We start from the raw sequence: 21,040 nt of genomic DNA, 5'->3' as shown, positions 1-21,040 counted from the left end.
GAATGAACGTGAGTGCCATACCAAGGCCCTCCCCAACCTAAACCATAGTGCAACACACGGAGATCACGCTACAGCGTTCCACATCGCAGCCGTGCTGGGGGACACTCCAATTGCGATCTCCTGGCCTTTTTTTTTTTTTTTTTTGCTTGAAAATGATTGTCTGTTTATGTAGTACAGCAATATGAAGATAACGGCTTTTCCTGGATTTTAACTTCTTACTGGTACAACCATCGCCAGCAGAGAACGTGTACCATACAGCCCAACTTCACACACACACACACACACACACACACACACACACACAGAGCACTGTCACAGCAGCGTCAGTGTCCCTCAGCAATTGAGCAGTGATTCAACTCTCTGCGCTCATTCTTTCACTGAATCGACTTGTGGCCACGCTGCTCTAGTGACCATCCCTCAGGGGTCCCCAGGAGCCGCCCCAGCTTGCACGAGCCCTGCCTGTGGGCAAGGAGGGGCCGTGCGCGGCCAGGCACTGCTGCGCTGGGCGGTGCTGTGGTCAGAGGCTGGCTTTGTTTCTGAATAGGTGGAGAGCAGACGTGTTCTGTGGGAAGTGCTCAGCGTGGACAGTGCTCACCTGTGTTTAAGGACGTCAGCACGGCGAGGATGGTGACAGCCATTAGAAGACGCTGACTGCTTAACTAGCGTCTCCGAGTCAGCACCATAGGGTGGGGCACACCTTTGGCTGTGTTGGGGAAGCAACCCTACAGATAGGTGCCTGCGAACACAAGGCAGCAGGTGAAGGAGATGAAGGTTGGGGCGGTCGGGAGCAGACTGGAAGGGAGTCACTGATCCTACAGGACTGCCCATAAGCAGTCAGGCGGGGGACCGGGTAACAGTGCAAACATAAAGCACTCCACAAAATATGACACTCAAATCACTGATGAGCAAACCGAACAAGGAGATACTTAAATAAATACATGTAGCCACTGTTATTCAAGCGCAGAGGACTGCTGCTTCCAGCCCCTTCCGAGTGCGCGCACAGTACTCGCTATGCTGACTGTCACTCGGCGCAGCACCTCGGTGTTTGCTGGTGGTGGTGACGGGGCGGGCTTCACCCTGCCGTACCAACGAGCACGTCCCTGGGAAACCACGGGCAGCTGCAGCCAAACACGGTCGGCTACGCAAAGCCCACGGCGGCGTCCCGCCGCAGAGAAACAGGGTGGCGGCGCTGTCACGGCAGGGGACAAAGACTCTGCAGACAGTCACGAGGAAAGCACGGATTTTAATTTTTAAATACCCAACTTTGTTGCATTTCTTGTGAGCTGTTCAACACTGTTTTAAATACCCCGAATTCATAACCATACCAACAAAACTCATCCCCGTGGTTCCACGGGAGACAGGAAATAAGACCGGACTCCACTCTTTTCCTTCAACCCAAAGTTATTATTTCTTTTCAGTCCTTTTTGTGCAAAAATATCACAAGAGCGATTCAAATGGCAACGCTGAAATGACAGGCCAACATTCCAGGGCACACCTGACGCACTCGAGAACCCCGCCTGCAGGTGAGCTGGGCACGTCCGCGCACGCGCACGCGCACGCGCGTGCTGCTCCCAGCCCTCCGAAGAGACCGGCTCAGTGGTCTCTCCGGGCCCGGGCGCCGGCCGGGGCTGGTGATAGTGTTGATGCGGACGAACGCAAGGCGAACGCTCACTTGGCTTCCTCGAGTCGCTGCCACAGACCCACCGCGGCTCACGGCCCAGACATTTCTCAGAAATGGTCAGCTTCTAGCTTCACCTAAGTGATGAGCCGGGGATCCTTTAGAAGGGTAATAGCTCAGAAAAACCCTATCAAAACGGATCACTGCAATAAAGTGCTTGTTCCGTCCCAGAATGCGTGCGGCCTGCGGCCCGTCCTAGGCGTGTGCTCTTCCAGAAAGGCTGCCGGGCCGAGGCTGGCCCTCGCCGGCTCACACAGCAGCACTGTTTTGGTAGGCGGACGACAGGCACGGTACCCACGTGGAGGCGGCTCTAGAGTGCTACGGCGCGGGGAGACGGGGGAGGGGGGGCCTGGGGAGGAGGGGTCCCCGTACTTCTAGTTATATACAAATATATTAAATATGCTATAAAAATAGTCAACTCTTTTCCTTTGCAATTACTTCAGAAGCTCCGTGTACACGGCTCGCCCGCCCACCCGGACCATCCCTGCCCGCTGCCCCTTGGCCTCCACGCCCGGCCAGCGCCCTCAGCGACAGCAGCATCCAGTGTTTGCGGCCCCGACACGGACCCCCGGCCGGGCTGGGCAGGCTGGACTTGAATGGGCTCGACACAAGCTCTTCAGACTGGCGATGGCCAGACACACAAGAGCAGGAGTACACAGGAACAACGCTGTCTGCACCAGCTCCCAGCCTTTTCTCAATGTAGTGGAAATGTTCTGCAACACACTGAGCTACAGCCAGTCTAAAGGGGTCTCCCGCGTGTGCGGGCGGCGGGGGTCCCGGTCCCCTGCTAAGGCTTCACGGCCAAGGCTGCCACTCCCTGGGGCGCGGCAGTGTGCACGGCCACACATTCGCACGCTAACTACACGCAACCACTGGCATCCTTGTATTCCTAGTACATTCCTAAGCCACACTGAAGTGAGTGGAGAACCGCACTCTGTCACCCGGAGCTGCAGCCCGCCCTCCCCCCCCCCCCCCCGCAGCATTTCCAGGGCCCGCCTGCTGGGCTGGCACCACCCCGGGCAGCAACTGCAGGCGCCCGCGGCCCGCGGCCCTGCTGGTGAAGACGTGCTGCCCAGAGCAGCGCCGCGCATCCTAACAAAACCGAACACCTGCGGGCGCCGGGCAGAGGGAGGCTGTTGGAAGCTGCGCGGTGGCCTCTATTTGGTATCTTCTCGTGACTTCGGTTTGGGATTTGAAAGACCAACTTTGGCTACAGAAACGATTGGGGAACAGGCGAGGGCGCGCAGGTCTGGGGGGTGGGGGGACGGCGCGCAGGGGGAGGCTGCAGAAGGAAGGCGGCTCTGCCAGCCCCGGCCTGGCCCGGCCCACGGCGCGGGCAGCAGCGGCTGCTCCCTCCCACTCAGCAGCTCCACGCAGGGGAAGGGCGTGCTAGGAACCGTAGAGGCCAATCCTTCCTTCCCAGCCATCTGCGGAGGGGGAAACGCTCCCGGGGCCGGGGCCGGGGCCGGGGCCGGAGGAGGTGAGCGGGGCCGGCGGCGGGCACGGGGCTGCCAGCTTCCTCGGCCGCGCCCTGCCGGCGGTCCAGGAGGCACGGGTCAGACACCACGGAACGGCGGGCGGTCGGGCACGGGGAGAGCCACTGCGGCGCCGCGGGGCACAGCAGCAGCGCCTGTTCTGGGCACCCCGCCGGTCAGGCTGCTTCCCGGAGGGTAGGTGCCAGCGCTCTTTGGTTGTCTTCTGTCAGCATGGCCGTTCCCAACCTCAGACGCGGACGGGGAGGCCCCGCAGGGCCCTGCGCTCCCCACAGGCCCGCGCCAGGCTGCTCCACTGCGCGCAACCTCAGCTCGCTGCACGGCGTCTAAGGTCAACGCTGACTCTTACCTTGTTGTCTGTCCTTCCCTCTGATAATCTTTCATAGTCCAATGCATTTTCCATTAATCTTCTGTTTCATAGTTGCAAATTTCATTTTAAGTACAAAATCTACAAAATGCTCTTTTTAAAATATATGTAGCTTGTGTTGGAATTCGTCACCTTTAAAATATGATATTGCCAGATGACATCTTGGTTCCCGTCTGCTACACGACCCTCGGTGGCGAGCGGCGCCCACCCTCCTCCTCTGCTGGCCACCAGTCGCTCCGAGCACACAGCCGCTGCCAACTCGGCTTGAGGGGAGGGTGCAGGGCGAGGACCACAGCTGGGGGCCGTGCCGGGCCGTCGCCTCCAGCTCCAGCTGGAGCCTCCCACCCAGCAGAGCCCGGCCGTCTCCGCAGGAGCCCCCCACGCTGCGCCCGAGGTGCCCAGGTTTCAACACTGCTACCGACACCAGACGACGAGCTCACGGTGGGGAGTCATCACCTGAATGAAAGTCAAGGCACTATGGGTTTTCCCTCAAATAACCCTGAATCATCTCCGACTGCAAGAAGCACTGAAATCGTGAAGGATCATAAAAGGTTCCAACAAACCCTAAGAGTTAAATTCCCACCACTGAGAACGTTAGAAAGTGCCTACAATGCTTTGTGTGCAAATTTACTCCTATAACTGAAACATTCTTGAAATTACTTTCAGGCTTGTTGAAAACCATTTACATAAATATTTCCAACTATGAAATATATCAAAATATGTGATCAAAACTCCCAACCATCTAAATAAAGCAGTGCAAATCCTATTTTCAAACATAATCAAAAATAATGAAATGAGGGATATTTCTGAATAACTTGAAAATTCTGTTGTATCAATAATTTAACCTGAAAAAAAAAATCCATTCCCAGCAGCACATTATACCTCACTGAACAAACTGTGACGTCACAGCCACACGAGGAACAGACAGACTCGTGCCCCGGAAGGCGAGTGGAACACTACTGTTGTAAACAACGGAACCGGCGGCGGCCGCGGGACAGGGACTCCCGGCTGGAGGGAGGGGACAGGGCTTCCGGGCAGCACACAGAACGTCCTCGCTCTCTCACCCACGCACACGCCACTGTAGACCATCTGCACGAGAATCTGAACCCACACCACTCTGAGCGCTCGCTGCGCCATCGTCATCCGAGGGGTGGAGGGCTGGCGGCTACGGCACCCACTGGACATCTCCACGCTCCGTCGCGAGCAGACTCCGTGACCCCGGCTGGCAGGCACAGAGCCACCGAGTCGGCGGCGCTGTGAGTGCCCCCTCATCCACTGGAGGTCACTTCCTCGGTGAGCTTCTAGCGTTTGGCAATATACTCTTTTTCCATCACACAGTCTCTGGGCGACTGAAGGCCGGTCAGAACCGGCTGTGTCCCCACGGGCCTCCCCCGCCGCGTCTGGAGCATCAGCAGCACCCCTGCTGACTAACCCAGGAGCTGCAACTCAGTACTGCATCCGGGAACCGCGAGCAGCTCTGCGGGCCGCGCCCTTCCCGCCCCGTCGAGGAAGCCGTGTGCTACTGCGGCTGCACCTTGGAGGGGTCGCTCAGGCTGTCGGTCCTGTGCCGCCCCGGCTGTGGCTGCGGCTGCGGCTGCGGCTGGTGCTGCTGGTGATGCGACGGCGGGAAGGCGCTCGCTTGCAGCGGGAAGGCAGCGGAGAGGATGAGCTGGGCCGAAGGGCTCCCGTGCAGCAGCCTGGAAGTCTGGAACACAAACGGACCGCGGCCGCGCCTTACTCCACAGCCACACGCCCACCGCACGCGGCCTCCAACTGCACTCCCTCGCCCACCGAGTCCACAGACTCCTTCCTGCTGTGCCCGCCACAGAATCCGAGCAGGAGACTGTGGTTTAGAGAGAGCAACCTGTCTTGAGCCGAACCACACGTATGCATTTCTTACTGTTTTTTATCTTACAGATTCAAGTTTTGAACAGAGTAAAATCCGAGCGGCTGACCAGCCCGTGGAGGCAGCGACAATGCCGCCTGCCCACGGGCTTGCCTGGCTGGCGAGCAGCAGGGGCCCCGCAGCGGACCGCCCGTCCAGACGCCCGGATGGGGCGCTTGTCAGGCTCTTGACGGCACTGGGTCTCAAGTTTCTTCACTCCAAAGCAGCACGGACACTGCCTACAGCGCCCTGGGTTCTGAGAAAGGTGACAGCGCCGTGAGGACAGGGTGACGCGGGCGCCTGCGGAGCCTGTGTCTGTGTCCTGCCCTCGCGGGAGCTCGCCAGCCGCCCGGCCCGCACACGTCGCGGTGCCGTGAGCCCCGGCTTCCCTGGCCACAGGAACGCCTCATTGCTGCTCATTAATCTGCAGCTCTAAGGTGTAACGGAAACTAGCCCAGAGAAGCTGGTCCTAAAACCAAAGTGGCTCCCCACTACCAACACACCGCCGCAGCGCTCCTAACTCCAGCACACAGCGGAAGTGGGTGGTTCCCGACGTGGGTGTGAAGGGCAGGTGTGTCCCCACAGGTGCACGTGTGCACACACGGACAGAGCCTCGCGCCTGAGAGAACACAAAGCTTTGCCCAGGGCCTCGACAGCTTTCTCTGCTATTGGGAGAAGTGTACAGAAGAGTGGGGGTATCTGTGGGTCCTCCAGGACTGGACCAGCGGTACCTTTGCCACAGCGCCCGGGCACGCAGTACCTACACGTGAGGGCACTGGGAAGGGTGCTGCCCTCCTTCCTTTCTGGGTCTCGGGGTGAAGTGGGGAGATGAGATTGTTCCTTCTTTGGACTCAGAAGACTGAGATCTTAAGGCAAGTCTTCTTGTTTAGGCGTTTGCTTAACCCTCACTGGATACAGCTCCCCCGCACAGTAATTCGAACTTGTTTATATTCTTCTTACTATTTAGAGTAACAGCTAACCCAGTGATTAACAGCCACACTACCGTCTTAAAGTCTAGAATACTGCTGAGTAGAACTCTGGGAGACACTAGGCAACACGTCTGTGTCCGCTTCCCGCACCGCCCCGAGGAGGATCACACACGTCCTGGGCCCAGGGCGCCAAGGGGGCTGCATTCCGTGCACTGCCAGGTCTCCTGGCCGCAGCGTCTGTGCTACAGCTCTGCGGCTGCGCTGCCACCTGGCCCAGACGAGGCGATCTCCAGCGGGACAAGCCCAGGCTGGCCCAGGTCAGAACTGCTCCACACGGGCCGGGACACCCGAGTCCACACGCAGTTCTGCTGCCTGCCTCACTGAGGACCTCTCCTAGGTGAGCGCAGACAGGAGAGCTGCCCGACTGGCCCTAGGACACCGGTGTGTGCATTTCCATGCATCGAAGTGTCTCCTAACACGGGCCAACAGTCATCACAGGGACTCCTCCCGTATGTCCTGGTAATGCGTTCAGCAGCTTTACCTACTTATCCATGAGGGATGAACTAGCACCACCTCTATCTTACAGGGAAGCTTAGCCTGGCTTCAGGAACCTGCCGAAGGTCACTGGGACAGCGGCACAGCCGCGACTCATGCTGGGAGCCGTCTGACTGTAGGGCCCGAGTTCCTATTCACAACACCCACTGCACCCGCCCAGGATTTCTCATGAAATTCCACCAAGAAAATCCGAGGAAGAAATCCGACAGCCCTGCCCTGCACAGGAGGCAGGCCTCCTCCCTGGCCCGGCCATTCAGAAACTCGGAAATGCCCAGCAGCGCCAACACTCCTCCCAAGACGGCACAGGGGAGGAGAAATTGCTAAGCGGGGCAAGCTTTCTATCTTTGTGGAAATCTCAACTGTCCAATAAGCTTTCGGATTCTTCAGATCTCTCACAAAGCCTAGTAGGCTCAGCTCACTGCCCTGCCCGAGCTGCCCCCGCGGGGGCGTTACCTGTAGGAACGGCTGCGGCGGCTGCGTCAGCTGCGCCTGAGGTGGTTGCTGACCTGGAGTGAGCTGCTGTTCCTGGGCGCCCGGCGGCGGCGGCGGCGGCGGCACTGACAGCGCCGGGGGCGGGGGCGGGGGCGGGGGCGGGGGCGGGGGCTGCTGTGCGGTGAAGGTGGGATAGGCGGTCACCACCTGCCCCATGAGCATGGTGCTGGGCACCATCACCGCCCCGCACGCCACCGGGGCCGTCACTAGTTTGGTCACAAGTTGCTGACCTTGGGAAAATCTGTTAGAGAAAACAAAGAGAAGAAGTGACTGTACAAAAGTACACGATGTCCATCGCAAAAGGCAGGAGTCCACGGGTCTCTAAGGTAACACCCAAGGATACTGCCGATTTAGTTTCTTAGAAAGCCGTATTTTCCTCCTGTATCACATTGATATCTTCTTTTTTTCTGATGTGAGCAGAGTTCAATTTTATTTATAATAAAATAATTTTATTTATAAAGAGTACATAAATAGTTTTTATGTATGTTTAAGTCAGAGTTAGAGACACAGGGAGAGACACAGAGAAGGAGGTCCTCCACCTGCTGGTTCACTTCCCAGATGGCCGCCATAGTCAGGGCTGAGCCAGGACGAACCCAGGTGCTTCACTCAGATCCCCCACATAGGTGGCAGGGGCCAAACACTTGGGCATCTTCTGCTGCTTTTCCCCGGGCATTAGCAGGGAGCTACATTGGAAGCGGAGTGGCTGGGCCTTGACCTAGAGCCCATTTGGGATGCTGGTGTCACAGCAGTGGCTTCAGCTGCTGTGCTATGCCAACCTCTTATTTCATGTTTTTACAGACTCCCCTTGGAATACCAATACAACAAAAACCATAAATAGCCAAATCAACATAAACAAAAATATAAAGCTGCTTTTTAATATCTACATTCAAAAAAATAAAACTGGACTCAGCTCACATCAGAAACAAAAAACGCCAGATAAACCGGACGACCTGAAATCACAGAACGTGTGCAGAGGGCACCGCAGCACACCGGGTCAGCTGCTTCCGTCCACAGTGCCTGCTAGAGTCCAGCTTCCTGCCAAGGCGCCCTCGGCGGGTACCAAGTGATGCCTGATTACGTGGGTCCCTGTTCCCCACGGGGGAGCCCTGAATGGAGTTCTGGGCTTCTGCCTTCAGCCTGGCCCCGTCATGGATGTTGTGGGCATCTGGGAAGCAGACCAGCAGATGGAAGATACATTCCCTCCCTCTCTCTCTCTCTTACTCTCTCACTCTGCCTTTCAGGTAGATGAAAATCAACAAATAAACATTGAAAAAATGTTTGTGCTAGAAAGGACATTATCAACAGAGTATAAAAAGGTAACTCACAGAGGGGAGGAACTGTGCACATCACAGGTCTGATACAGGTTTCCATAAACAGAATGTAGGAAGAACCACAACTCAGCATCAATCACTCCAATTAAAAATAGGCCGCGCACAAACGTGAGTGGACATTTCTTCAGAAAAGGTACACAAAGGGTCGATAAGCACATGGAAAGGTGCTCACCATTATTGATTATATGGGAAATGCAAATAAACCACAATGAAAACCCATTTCATATCCATTGGGGGGTGGTTATCAAAAAAACAAAAACAAAACAAAAGCAAAACATTACAACAGAAAATAACCAGTGTTAGTTAGCAAGTGGAGAAACCTTTCAGTACGGGGAGGAATGTGGGATGGCACAGCCACCGTGGGAAATATGCAGTTCCTCAACAAATTATACACAGGGTCTCACATGAAGCAGTTCACTTCTGGGGCTGTATCCAGAACAAATGAAACAAGAGACTCCTTCCTCACAACAATTCAAAGGGACACCGAGGAACAGACAAGCAAAACCTGCCGTCCCAGACGACGGAATTGTCTCGGCCCCCAGACCAGGGCTGCCGCGTGGGTCAAGTCTGACGCAGCAGGCTGAGAGGAGGGCGCGTCACCCAGGACCCCAGGACCGACACTCCATGACTCCACTCACAGGAGGCACTTAGAGCAACAGACTCAGGCACAGGAGGAGAATGGTAGCTGCCAACAACTGGAGGGGCGCCAGGAGGCGTGGAAGGGGTGAGGAGTTGCAGCTCACAAGTGATGACTTCTGGAGGTGGCTGGGGGATGGCAGGAACCATGTGAATGGGCGGAACGCTGCTGCACTGTGCGGTCTGAGTTACTACGGGGGCTGGCGCTGTGGTGCAGCGGGTAAAGCCGTCTCCTGTGACACCGACATCCCATATGGGAGCTGGTTCAAGTCCTGGCTGCTCCACTTCTGATCCAGCTCCCTGCTAATGTGCCTGGGAAAAGCAGCAGAAGATGACCTAAGTGCTTGGGCCCCCTGCACCCTTGTGGGAGACCAGGAAGAATCTACTGGCATTGGTCTGGCCCAGCTCCGGCTGTTATGGGCATTTGGGGAGTGAACCAGCAGATGGTAGATCCTTCTCTGTTTCTCCCTCTCTCTGTAACTCTGCCTTTCAAATAATCTTTTAAAAATCTTTAAAAAAAAGTTTATAGTAAACTTTGTGGTATATTTCACCCCCTAAAATATTTTAAGTAAAAAATACATATTATTCTTTTTATAACATGACCAGGAAGGTTCTTGGGAGTCAGAGGCACGTGGCACATGGTTCATTTGCCACACTGGCCCATACTTCGTGACTCAAAGCCACCATAAGGTAATTTTTCAAAAATTCTAGGTTTACAGAAGAAAATTACAGTGAAAGTTGTATGTTATAAATGTAATTCAAAAAAAGTAATATTTAACAATCAGCAAAACAATTCTCAATTTATAAAGGTACCAGTGCACCCCACTGCCCGTTTTGTTAGAGTTCACTCATTTCCCCTAAGCCTTCTGCTCTCATTTATTTATTTTTTGACAGGCAGAGTTAGACAGCGAGAGAGAGACAGAGAGAAAGGTCTTCCTTCCGTTGGTTCACCCCCCAAGTGGCTGCCATGGCCGGCACTGCGCCGATCCAAAGCCAGGAGCCAGGTGCTTCCTCCTGGTCTCTCACATGGGTGCAGGGGCCCATGCACTTGGGGCCATCCTCCACTGCCCTCCTGCACCACAGCAGAGAGCTGGACTGGAGAAGAATAGCTGGGACAGAACCGGCACTCTAACCGGGACTAGAACCCAGGGTGCCAGCACCGCAGGCGGAGGACTAGCCTAGTGAGCCGCGGCGCCGGCCTCTGCTCTCCTTGATAGGAGAACTACAGCACCAGGAGGATGCGATGCCTCTTAGGAGCACAGTATCTTTCTGGGAATGAAGTTCATTCCCAACATCGCTACACATGTGACAAGATGGAACTGCAATTACAGCCTCAGCTCAATGCGGCTGCTACTAGTGTTTACATATTCCACAAAATAAACTTATTTTGAATCTGTATTTTTTTTTTTTAAGACTTATTTGAAAGGCAGAGTTACAGAGTGGGGGGGGGGGGGGTGGGGAGAGAATCTTCCATCCTCTGGCTCAATCCCTAAATGCCACAACGACTGGGGCTAGGCCAGGCTGAAGCCAGGAGCTTCACCCGGGTCTCCCAGGTGGACGCAAGGGCCCAGGGACTTGGACCATCTTCCACTGGTTTCCCAGGCACATTAGCAGAGAGTTGGATTTGAAGTGGAGCAGCCAGGACTTGAACTGGCACCTCTATGGGGCGCTGGCACTGCAGGCCGTGGCTTAACCCACTTGCCACAGAGCCGGCCCCTATGTCAGATCTTGTAAATGGTATTTATATACTTCAGAACCAAATGCTTTAATGCAAAAAAAAAAACAACCAAATAAATGAAAAATGAAAAATTCCCATATAAAGAAATTCCAGAGAAACAAGTAGCATTTACAAAGGTGCACCTTCTCACGGAAGTGCTGTGTTAATTTTCCTGTAACCACAAACAAAATGAATATCCGAACTGCCCAAGAGCTCACAGATAATGCAAGCAGAACTCTTCACCCATCTCTGGTGCCGAAAGACATTCCCAAGCCTCCCTTCGCCCCCACACACCTCTGAGGCTTTGTTCACACCCCTCCCTCCACCCCCCGGCCCAGCCTCCTCCTGCCGGCCACAAGCCACCCGCGGCTGCCTCCTCCTGGAGCCCTCAAGCTGTCCCCACACCAAGTAACACCGCCTGGTGGGCCTTACCGGTCACTTACAAGCCTCACCTTCGAAAGCACTGGGCTGCACTCATCTCAGTACGCCTTCAAATCTCTGCTTCAGATTCTGCCCCTCAAAAACCAGACGTTTACGCAAACAGCTGCTACCGTGCAGGCCGCCCTCCGGCAGCCGGCGCTCCCCTCCCAGCGTTGTTCCCTGGGGAACTGAGCTCAGGGAAGTCCCCGGTTCTCTTTGTCCCGCCTGCCTAGGTAACCCTGCACTTTCATTGCTCGCCAGAAACTGCCAACATCACTTCAACAAAATATTACACTAACTAACACAACAGCAAAGCTACATTATAGAACAGCGGCCTATTTGTAGCAAAAAAAAAAAAAAAAAAAAGTGAAATCTAAAAAACATTTAAAATATGAGATTTAAGACTACAGAGAATCTGTAATTGTAAAAGATAGCATTTCAGGGGCCGGCGCTATGGCATGGCAGGTAAAGCCGCTGCCTGCAGTGCTGGCATCCCATATGGGCACCAGTTCGCGATCTGGCTGCTCCACTTCCAATCCAGCTCTCTGCTGTGGCCTGGGAAAGCAGTAGAAGATGGCTCAAGTCCTTGGGCCCCTGCACCCACATGGGAGACCGGGAAGAGGCTCCTGGCTCCTGGCTTCAGATTGGCACAGCTCCGGCCGTTGTGACCAATTGGGGAGTGAACCAGTGGATGGAAGACCTCGCTTGCTCGCTCGCTCGCTCTCTCTCTCAGGGAGTGAACCAGTGGATGGAAGACCTCTCTTTCTCGCTCTCTGCCTCTCCTTCTCTACGTAACACTGACTTTAAAGTAAAATAAATAAATCTTAAAAAAAAAAGATAGTATTTCAACATATGAATGGCATTTCTTAAAAGAATGTTTTCTAAGGTGGCTATCAGGATTTCCTACTGAAATAAGTGACAAGGGCTGTTTTTCTAGAAAGGTGTATAAATGTTTAAATACTTGAACTCTGAAATCAGACCCTTAGGTCTGACTCCAGGGTCCGGCCACCACTGTGGCACAGTGGATTAAGCCTCTGCCCGTGACGCCAGCATCCCATATGGGTGCTAATTTCAGTCGTGGATGCTCCACTTCTAATCCAGTCCCCTGCTCGTGTGCCTAAGAAAGGAGTGGAGGATGGCCCGAGTGACTGGGCCCCTGCACCCACATGGGAAACCAGATGAAGCTCGCTCTCTCCCTCCCTCTTTCTCTGTATCTCTACCTTTCAAACACATCTCTTCAAAAATTACTAAAGTCCCCTTTTTTCTTATCTGGGAAATAATGATGACCCTAAGAACACACACACACACACCCCTTTTTTCTTATCTGGGAAATAATGATGACCCTAAGAACACACATACACACACATACACACACACACACAGAATTTATCTACTTGGAAGTCAGAGTTAGAGAAAGGAAGAGGCAGAGAGATCTTCTACCCACTGGTTCACTCCCGAGATGGCTGCAACGGCTGGGGCTGGGCCAGGCAGAAGCCAGGGACTTCATCCGGGTCTCCCATGTGGGTGCAGGTGCTCAAGCACTTGGGCCACCTTCCACTGCTTTTTCTCAGATGCATCAGCAGCGAGCTGGATCGAAAGCAGAGTAGCCAGGACAGGCACGGGGGCCCACTTGCGATGCCAGCATCACTGGTGGCAGCTTTACCCACTATGCCACAACGCCAGCACCTCACAAACTTCAGGTGGGCTACACAACTCTCTAGCTTCTGTGCTGAAAAGATCGAAGTCCCACAGTGACACAGTCTGTCATAAACCGTCCAATGGTGCCCACATTTGGTAATACATTTTTGGACACGAAACAGAATGTGCTGTTACTCTTTTATTAGAAAGTCTTTCAACAATGGAAACACCTTCAGCTTTGATTTCAAATTAAGAGCACTGGCTGCGGTGACAAACTAAAAGCATGTTTTTAAAAACCAAATTGTAGTTCCTGTAACAGTCCCCTGAGAACGCTGAGAAGGGCAGGCGCGCGAGCTCTACCTTATCTGCCTGTCCTGAGTGAAGGTGGTGCCCGTGGCACTCGGGGCGCTGCTCTGCGGCACACTCGCCGGGATCTGGACCACGCCGCCGGCCGCAGGCTGGGAGATCACCATGGTGTTGTAGAGCGCGGCGGGCAGCGCACTCTGCGTCTGGCTGGGAAGCGAGGTTTGCTGACTGTGCCCACTCAGGACACCGGCTTGACTCTGCCAAGAGAGATTTTAGAGGTGACCTGAGGAAGGCGTCTGGGAAGCGAGCGTCTGCTGTTCCTCACCTAGAAACAGCTGAGGCGGGAGAAACCTACGCACAGCTGGCGTGCAGTGACCTAGAACGGGCCCGTCCTGAAGCTTCGCTACAAGGTAAGCCGTGGCTGAGGAGAGGAACGTGTGCCTCCTGGGGTGACGTAAGGCGTCCCAGAACAATGTCTGTGAGAGGCCCTGGGAAGTCCTGGAACCTGGACTCACGCTCATTACCAACACTGCCTCCACCAACCACTCCCTCCCAGCCTGCTCTGGCACAGGCTCCTGCTGCTTCCCGCTCGGCCTGTCTAACATACAGAAATACTGCACAGGCTACAAGACCCTGCCCGGTACAAGCGCTCGACTAGATCCTTAGGTAGACTCAAGTTCTTTAAATGTCAAAATACTGAAAATATTTAACACCAACATAACTGCACAACAGAGTGAAATCCCCACTCTCCACACTCCACGTTCTAATAAAGTTTACATTTTAAAATGTGCTCCTTTACAGGACAGAGCTTTATTTTTGCTTCAGCAGGAGGCTCTCGCAGCTCACTGCTCTCCCAGCATTACCTGCGCTGATGTACTCTGCAAAGCCTGCTGCGGTATCAAGTGCTGCGCTGTGCCTATGTGTCCCGGACTCACTCCACTCTGCATCTGGTTAGCAGAGACAACCTGGCCTTGCATGTTCACAGGGGCCAACTGCTGGATGTTCGACGAATTTCCAGAAGAAAGCTGAACAGAACCAAAATTCAATCCAGGGTTTGACTGTTGCAAAAACATCTTAAAAAATAAAGATTATGTTCCAGTGAGCTTTGGATGTTAAAAACAGTAAGATCGTTAAAAGAAACAAAACTGAGCTTCAAATTAAATTTAAAAAGTAACAAGGAGACTTTTCACTCTGAATGAAAAATTAATAATAAGTAATTACTCAATAATGATCAAACTTCACATTCTAACTTTATCAGGTTTCCAGTGGTTAGGAAAGTCTTAGTGTTACTCAGAGGTCTGTGGACTGGCAGCTCTGCATCGTCTAGGATTTGTAACTGATGACATTAGACAACTTTTCACTTAAGAAGTCTCCCTTCAAAGTTCCCATCTGGGAGAGCGGTCTTGCTTGTTGATCAGGTGACTAATTTAGATCATACCCATTGGTAAAATTACCGCTTATGGTTGATTTATAAATCGTGTATCTAAGTGGACCTCAAGGTTGATGATAAATATAATTTTTATATCACAGACTTAAACTCTCTAAACTGCTGGAGGAGGACTCGGCCACTCTGGAAAACCAGGGGTGCTGGCAGGAAGCCCTATGAACGACGCATGCATGAGGACTCTAAGGAGAATCGGGCTGAGGAGGCTGCCAGGCAGTGATGAAACGCATCCCCAGCACTCACTCGCATCAGGCAAAGTCAGCCTTCCCAGCAAACCAAGACGTGAACGGGAGGCTCTCTACTCAGATACAGCAGTAACTTGCCTGCAGCCCCTGGCCATGGACCATCTGAAGCTGTTCTTGGATCTTCCTTAGTTCTTCTTGTTGCCGATGAATATTTGCTTCTATTATCCGTGTCCTTTGCTCCAACTGGTCTTTCAGATGCTGCATGGCTCCTAATTGAGCCGAAAACTGAAACTGAAGGGCCGTGTATTAATTACTTCTTAAGGTTCTCAACACGAGGAGTCAGCAGTACGTCGCGAGCTAAGAATGTCATGGCAGCCATCAGTGCATGCCTCTTCCCCTAACCCACCCGCTGTGCTCTGCTTCCTGACACCGGGGTGGACCTGAGAGAGGTTTCCCTTCTGCCTGCAGGCACAAAGGGAGGGCAGCCAGGCAGCGGAGGTGCTGGTGGAGAGGGCACAGGGCCGCGCATCCCTGGGCTTGTCCTGCCTCCGATGGCAGCAGTGCCCGCCCGGGGCCGTGCATCCCTGGGCTTGTCCTGCCTCCGATGGCAGCAGTGCCCGCACGGGGCCGTGCATCCCTGGGCTTGTCCTGCCTCCGATGGCAGCAGTGCCCGCACGGGGCCGTGCATCCCTGGGCTTGTCCTGCCTCCGATGGCAGCAGTGCCCGCACGGGGCCGTGCATCCCTGGGCTTGTCCTCCCTCCGATGGCAGCAGTGCCCGCACGGGGCCGTGCATCCCTGGGCTTGTCCTGCCTCCGATGGCAGCAGTGCCCGCCCGGGGCCGTGCATCCCTGGGCTTGTCCTGCCTCCGACGGCAGCAGTGCCCGCCCGGGGCCGCGCATCCCTGGGCTTGTCCTCCCTCCGATGGCAGCAGTGCCCGCAGCAGCTTCCCAGAAAGCTGCACCTCTACCAGTGCGTGGCTTCCTGCTCTGCAGTCCCAGCTGTGGCCCTCAGTGAATGGCTGTGTTCAAGCCTCACCTGCCCTGAAGAGACTGGATTCACCCTGGCAAGAGGCAGATGCACTGAGGAGACCGGGGCCCCCCAACCCGGCTGCTCCCCTGAGAACTCCATCTGACTCACTGTGGCCGTCCTCCCCGCCGCCGCTATCCCTGGGCCCCGAGGTCTCCCCTTCTTGCAGGAGTTACGTGTTATCAGCCTCAGGGAGGGGACAGCAAATCCAAAATGCAGAATGCTCCAAAACGCATGCTCTGAGTGGCACTTAGCAGGCTTCAATTTTGGACTGTTTCCCATTTCAGATTTTGGGGTCAGGGATGCTTAGCTGGTAAAACCTATGATATTCCAAAATCTGAAAAATCCCAAACCCCAAAATACTTCTGGTCCCAAACATTTCAGGTAAGTCTCCAATCTGCACTGATGCTTGTATGTTATTCCCGTCCACCTTCCTGTTGTGCTCAACTTCCGACGGGATCCTGACACCGCACAGCGCGGAGGTGAGGACCTGCGCTCCCCTACCCACTGCAGCAAGTTCTTCGACTTTTTATCTCTAGTTCCACCCGTAACAAATCAAAAAGGAGCCTGCACTTGGACTGTTCATAACAACTCCGTCACCTCCAGAAGGTCCTTCGTGCACACAGCTACAGAACTACCCAGAGTTACAAAAATCTGACATATAACCAACAGTAGTATTTTTAAATGAAACTGTCTTCAGACAAGTATAAAACACAGGCTTTCAGTGACTAAGCAATTCCAGGTGAAGGAATGCACACAGGAATGAAAAACTTCTGCTAGAACACTCAAAGGGTTTTCAAACTCACTTATTTTCATGTGGCATCTGAGTCATAGGAAGCGCCTGCTGTCTACCACTTGTAACTGAACCTCATCTGGTGGTCATTTAATTATCTCCATAAATATTCAGTACCTGACACAATGTAACAGCAGGAAGTTTCATTTCATTGGAAATCTATCTTCAGTCTCCTACAATGAACTTAGTGTAAAAGTGAGAAATGCCCCCCAAAAGCTTTTTAATTAAATCTCTTCAAAATTTTATATTAAAGATATCAAATGCTACTTTTCAAAGTATACAACTGACTGCTGAAGCTAACAATCACTATATGTAATATTTTGAGATTTTACAAAATTAATATCTCAGCTCCCTCTTATCTTTAAATACCAATCAAAATATCTTCTTTACGTCACATAAAAATATTTTATTTGTATCCTTGTGTAAATATTATATTGTCTTCATTTAAAAGATTTCTTATTAAGTGCAAATAAGAAAACAAACAAATACAAAAGGCAAGATACTAGAAATAAAACCACAGAACTAGAGGCAAAATGTTTGGCTTTATTAGTGAATGAAATGTGAGGTCTGAATGCTTACTAACATTTTTGACATAGCACATATTATTTATTTCATTAAAATATCCCTATAAAATTGTAGGAAATGCTTATTCAGTATCCTGAGATTAGACAATAAAACCAAGAGTATGCATGTCTCAATATTTACATAAAAGTTCTATTAATTCACTTCAAAATAATTGGGTTTTGAGGACTCAACACTGATTAAAACTGTTGTAACTAAATACAGTATTTAATAACAGTGCTGGGGCCGGCGCTGCGGTGTAGCAGAGAAAGCCACTGCCTGCAGTGCTGGTATCCTATATGGGCACCGGTTTGAGTCCGGGCTGCTCCTCTTCCAATCCAGCTCACTGCTATGACCTGGGAAAGCAGTGAAGATGGCCCAAGCCCTTGGGCCCCTGCACCCACTTGGGAGACCCAGGGGAAGCTCCTGGCTTTGGATTGGCCCAGCTCTGGCCATTGTGGCCAAGTGGGGAGTGAACTAGCGAATGGAAGACACCCCTCTCTCTCTCTCTCTCTCTCTCTCTCTCTCTCTGTGTCTCTCTGCTTCTCCTTCTCTAACTCTTTTAAATAAATAAATCAATCTTAAAAAAAAATGCTGTTATAGACCTCACATAATATTGTGTTGCTAAAAATCAAGATTATAGAGCTCAGTTAACTTACAAGATTGCCAATACTTCTGTGCATGTATCATGTTATAGCACAGTGATATATGTAAATTTAATAACTATATAATTTTTAAAATGCTCTTTTTATAAATTATCAATTACCATTAACTGAAATCAAGACACTGCTAAGTCGAGCTATCCTTAATGCTAATCAACAGTCTACACTACCCACGTGGTATGTTTAAAGTGTTTGAAGAATCACAAATTGAGAAGTTATGATCAAAAGCAGCATATTGCAGCCTTTTGAAATATTCTCTGTCTTGCTAATTTTTCTATCTGGGCCTCTCCCAGGCCACAGGCCAGGCAACATACGTTTTCCTTGACTTCTTCAGGCTCCGTTAAGAGTCCATACGTTGTGCTCCAGTATCAGCCTATATACCTTGAGCACACAAACCACGTAACAAGACCTGCAGCTATCGGTCACACTCTGGAAGGAACAGCCTCTCAGTACAGATATAATTTTGTTGCTGGCGCCTGTGACACCTGTCACATACAAGGAATTCAGTAATACCTATACATGAGTTAGTGAATACAGGAATAAAGCTACTTAATTCCGGGGCCGGCGCTGTGGCGCAGTAGGTTAATCCTCTACCTGCGGCAATGGCATCCCATATGGGCACCGGTTCTAGTCCCAGCTGCTCCTCTTCCTATCCAGCTCTCTGCTATGGCCTGGGAAAGCAGTAGAAGATGGCCCAAGTCCTTGGGCCCCTGCACCCACATGGGAGACCCAGAAGAGGCACTTGGCTCCTGGCTTCGGAATGGTGCAGCTCCGGCCATGGCGGCCATCTGGGGAGTGAACCAATGGAAGGAAGACCTCTCTCTCTCTGTCTCTCCCTCTCCCTCACTGTCTATAACTCTACCTCTCAAATACATAAAATCTTAAAAAAACAAAAACAAAAAAAACCTGTGCTATGGCACAGTAAGCAGGACAGTCTTTGTTGTCATGCAACAACCCTGACCCCTGCCCACATAAGTCAGGGGTGCCCCACAACTATACGACAATCAAAAACGTCCCTAGCTGAGGCATCTACAACTAAGTATTTTTAAAATTATTATTAGCTTAAAAGCAAAGTTATTCCTTTTAATTACTCAAATAAACAAAGACAGATACCTGGGACATGCCTTGTGGAATCGGTAAATTTGCAGGCTGAGACATCACTGGCTGTGTTAATGACACACCAACAGACGGAGAATTTATGGACTAGAAGCAAAACAGAAAACAATGCTGAAGTGATGCTTATTCCACACACGCGTGCTTCCACCAGAAATACAAAATGACGTGTTTGTCCCTGGGCGTGCAGCGTGCCTTAGTCTTCTGTCAGCAGAGCACAGGTGAGGAAGGCCTGCTCCCTACTTACCTGTCACCTCCCAAGGCACCTGCTACGGCACCATCCATGAGCTTCCGAAAAATGCAGGTAGACTTAACTAAGGGCACTGGAATCTGAACTCAGAACAAAACGGCTCTCAGTTACTGTCTTTTCACAAACAAAAAAACAAACCAAGGTTTTATGTGAAGATGTGCATGACAACCTCTTCACACACACACACACACACACACACACACACACACACCCACCCTGAATGACCTATCAACAACTGCGTGGATTTGCAGGGAAGGGGGTGAAATCCCGACTTCCTCTCGGACGGCCTGGGCGCTCCCGGAGCTCACCTGGCTGCCGAACGACGGCCTCCTCTGTGCCGGCTTCTCGTGGACGGGCAAGCGCTGCCGGGGAGGGGTGCTGGCATCTGCTGGCGTCTTTGTGGGGGTTGCTAAAATCAGTCAGCAAAGACAGAACGACAGTAGGACTGGATCAAGGTTGATCTCAAAATGTATTTCAGGGAATAAAAATGGTTTCTGAGTTATTTTTCTAAATCACTCACAAAGTCCATGACAATTCATTGTAATTCTTTTTGGTTTTTCAAGGACAAAGAAAATATCTGAATGGGAAAACTTTTAAATGTAAAAATAGTTGCTATAGATGCCAGCGCTGTAGCGTAGCAGTTAAAGCCGCCACCTGCAGTGCTGGCATCCCATATGGGTGCCGGTTCGAGTCCCAGCTGCTCTTCTTCTGATCCAGCTCCCTATTAATGGACCTTCCCTTGTACCCACGAAGGAGACCAGGAAGAAGCTCCTGGCTCCTGGCTTTGGATTGGCCCAGCTCTGGCCGTTGCAGCCATTTGGGGAGTGAACCAGCGGATGGAAGACCTCTCTGTCTCTTTCTCTCTCTCTGCATCTCTGTAACTCTGCCTTTCAAATAAATAAATAAACAAATCTTAAAAACAAGTAGAACAGCAAATTAAGGGAAAAAAATAGTTGCTACAGTCATCCCTTAGCACCGTCAGGGAATCAGCTCTGGAACCCAGGGGCTCCCCTCCCTCCCATGACACGGCGTGTTTGTGCAGTACCTGTGCACATCCTTCCGTGTACCCTGCAAGTCACCTCCAGATTACTTCTAACAGCTAAGACAATGCAAATGCTGTGTGGACAGTGTTCTGTAATATTTAGGGAATAACAAGGAAAAACGTCTGTACACGTTCAGTACAGCCTCATCCTTTTCCCCATTCTGATCTGAGGTTGGCTGACTCCACCAACCAGATGCAGAACCTGTGATGGCAATTTAAAGTCTTACCTACATAAAGACAAGATACTAAAGACAGTTTCAAAAAGGTTTACTTTAAAAAGCAAACACAGCGGCCAGCACTGTAGTGTAGTAGGCACCAGCATCCCATGTGGGTGCTGGTTTGTGTCTCCGCTGCTCCACTTCCAATCCAGCTCCCTGCTAGTGCACCTGGGAGTCCCAATGGGCCTGGTAACACCCCTGCACTCACATGGGAGACCTGGAAGAAGCTGCTGGCTCTTGGATGCCGATAGGCCCAGCTCTGGCTGTTGAGGCCATTCGGAGGGTGAACCAGCAGATG

At 52.1% G+C, this 21,040-nt stretch overlaps 1 protein-coding gene across 15 annotated transcripts in view; it reads right to left on the bottom strand.

Annotated features, from left to right (window-relative positions):
• Window positions 1-3,576: 3,576 nt before the first annotated feature.
• CLOCK (clock circadian regulator) overlaps window positions 3,577-21,040 on the bottom strand; it is a 110,479-nt gene continuing 93,015 nt past the window's right edge. For 13 of the 15 annotated variants that reach the window (XM_089302796.1, XM_089302810.1, XM_089302809.1 and 10 more), the window contains 7 exons: window positions 19,791-19,891; window positions 19,233-19,322; window positions 15,215-15,367; window positions 14,311-14,520; window positions 13,502-13,704; window positions 7,361-7,640; window positions 4,912-5,243 (listed from right to left, as the gene is read on the bottom strand). In XM_089302796.1, the coding sequence (XP_089158922.1) occupies window positions 5,058-5,243; window positions 7,361-7,640; window positions 13,502-13,704; window positions 14,311-14,520; window positions 15,215-15,367; window positions 19,233-19,322; window positions 19,791-19,891 (1,223 nt within the window). In that variant the 3' untranslated portion in view covers window positions 4,912-5,057. Of the gene's footprint in view, window positions 5,244-7,360; window positions 7,641-13,501; window positions 13,705-14,310; window positions 14,521-15,214; window positions 15,368-19,232; window positions 19,323-19,790; window positions 19,892-21,040 lie in introns of all 15 variants that reach the window. The other 2 variants (XM_089302808.1, XM_089302807.1) reach the window with 2 other exon arrangements.

This window comes from Oryctolagus cuniculus, chromosome 8 (assembly GCF_051225735.1).
Source record: "Oryctolagus cuniculus isolate XC-2025 breed Fujian yellow rabbit chromosome 8, ASM5122573v1, whole genome shotgun sequence".
NCBI lineage: Eukaryota > Metazoa > Chordata > Mammalia > Lagomorpha > Leporidae > Oryctolagus > Oryctolagus cuniculus.
The sequence above is the reverse complement of the archived record's forward strand: the minus strand, read 5'-3'. Positions and strand labels throughout refer to the sequence as shown.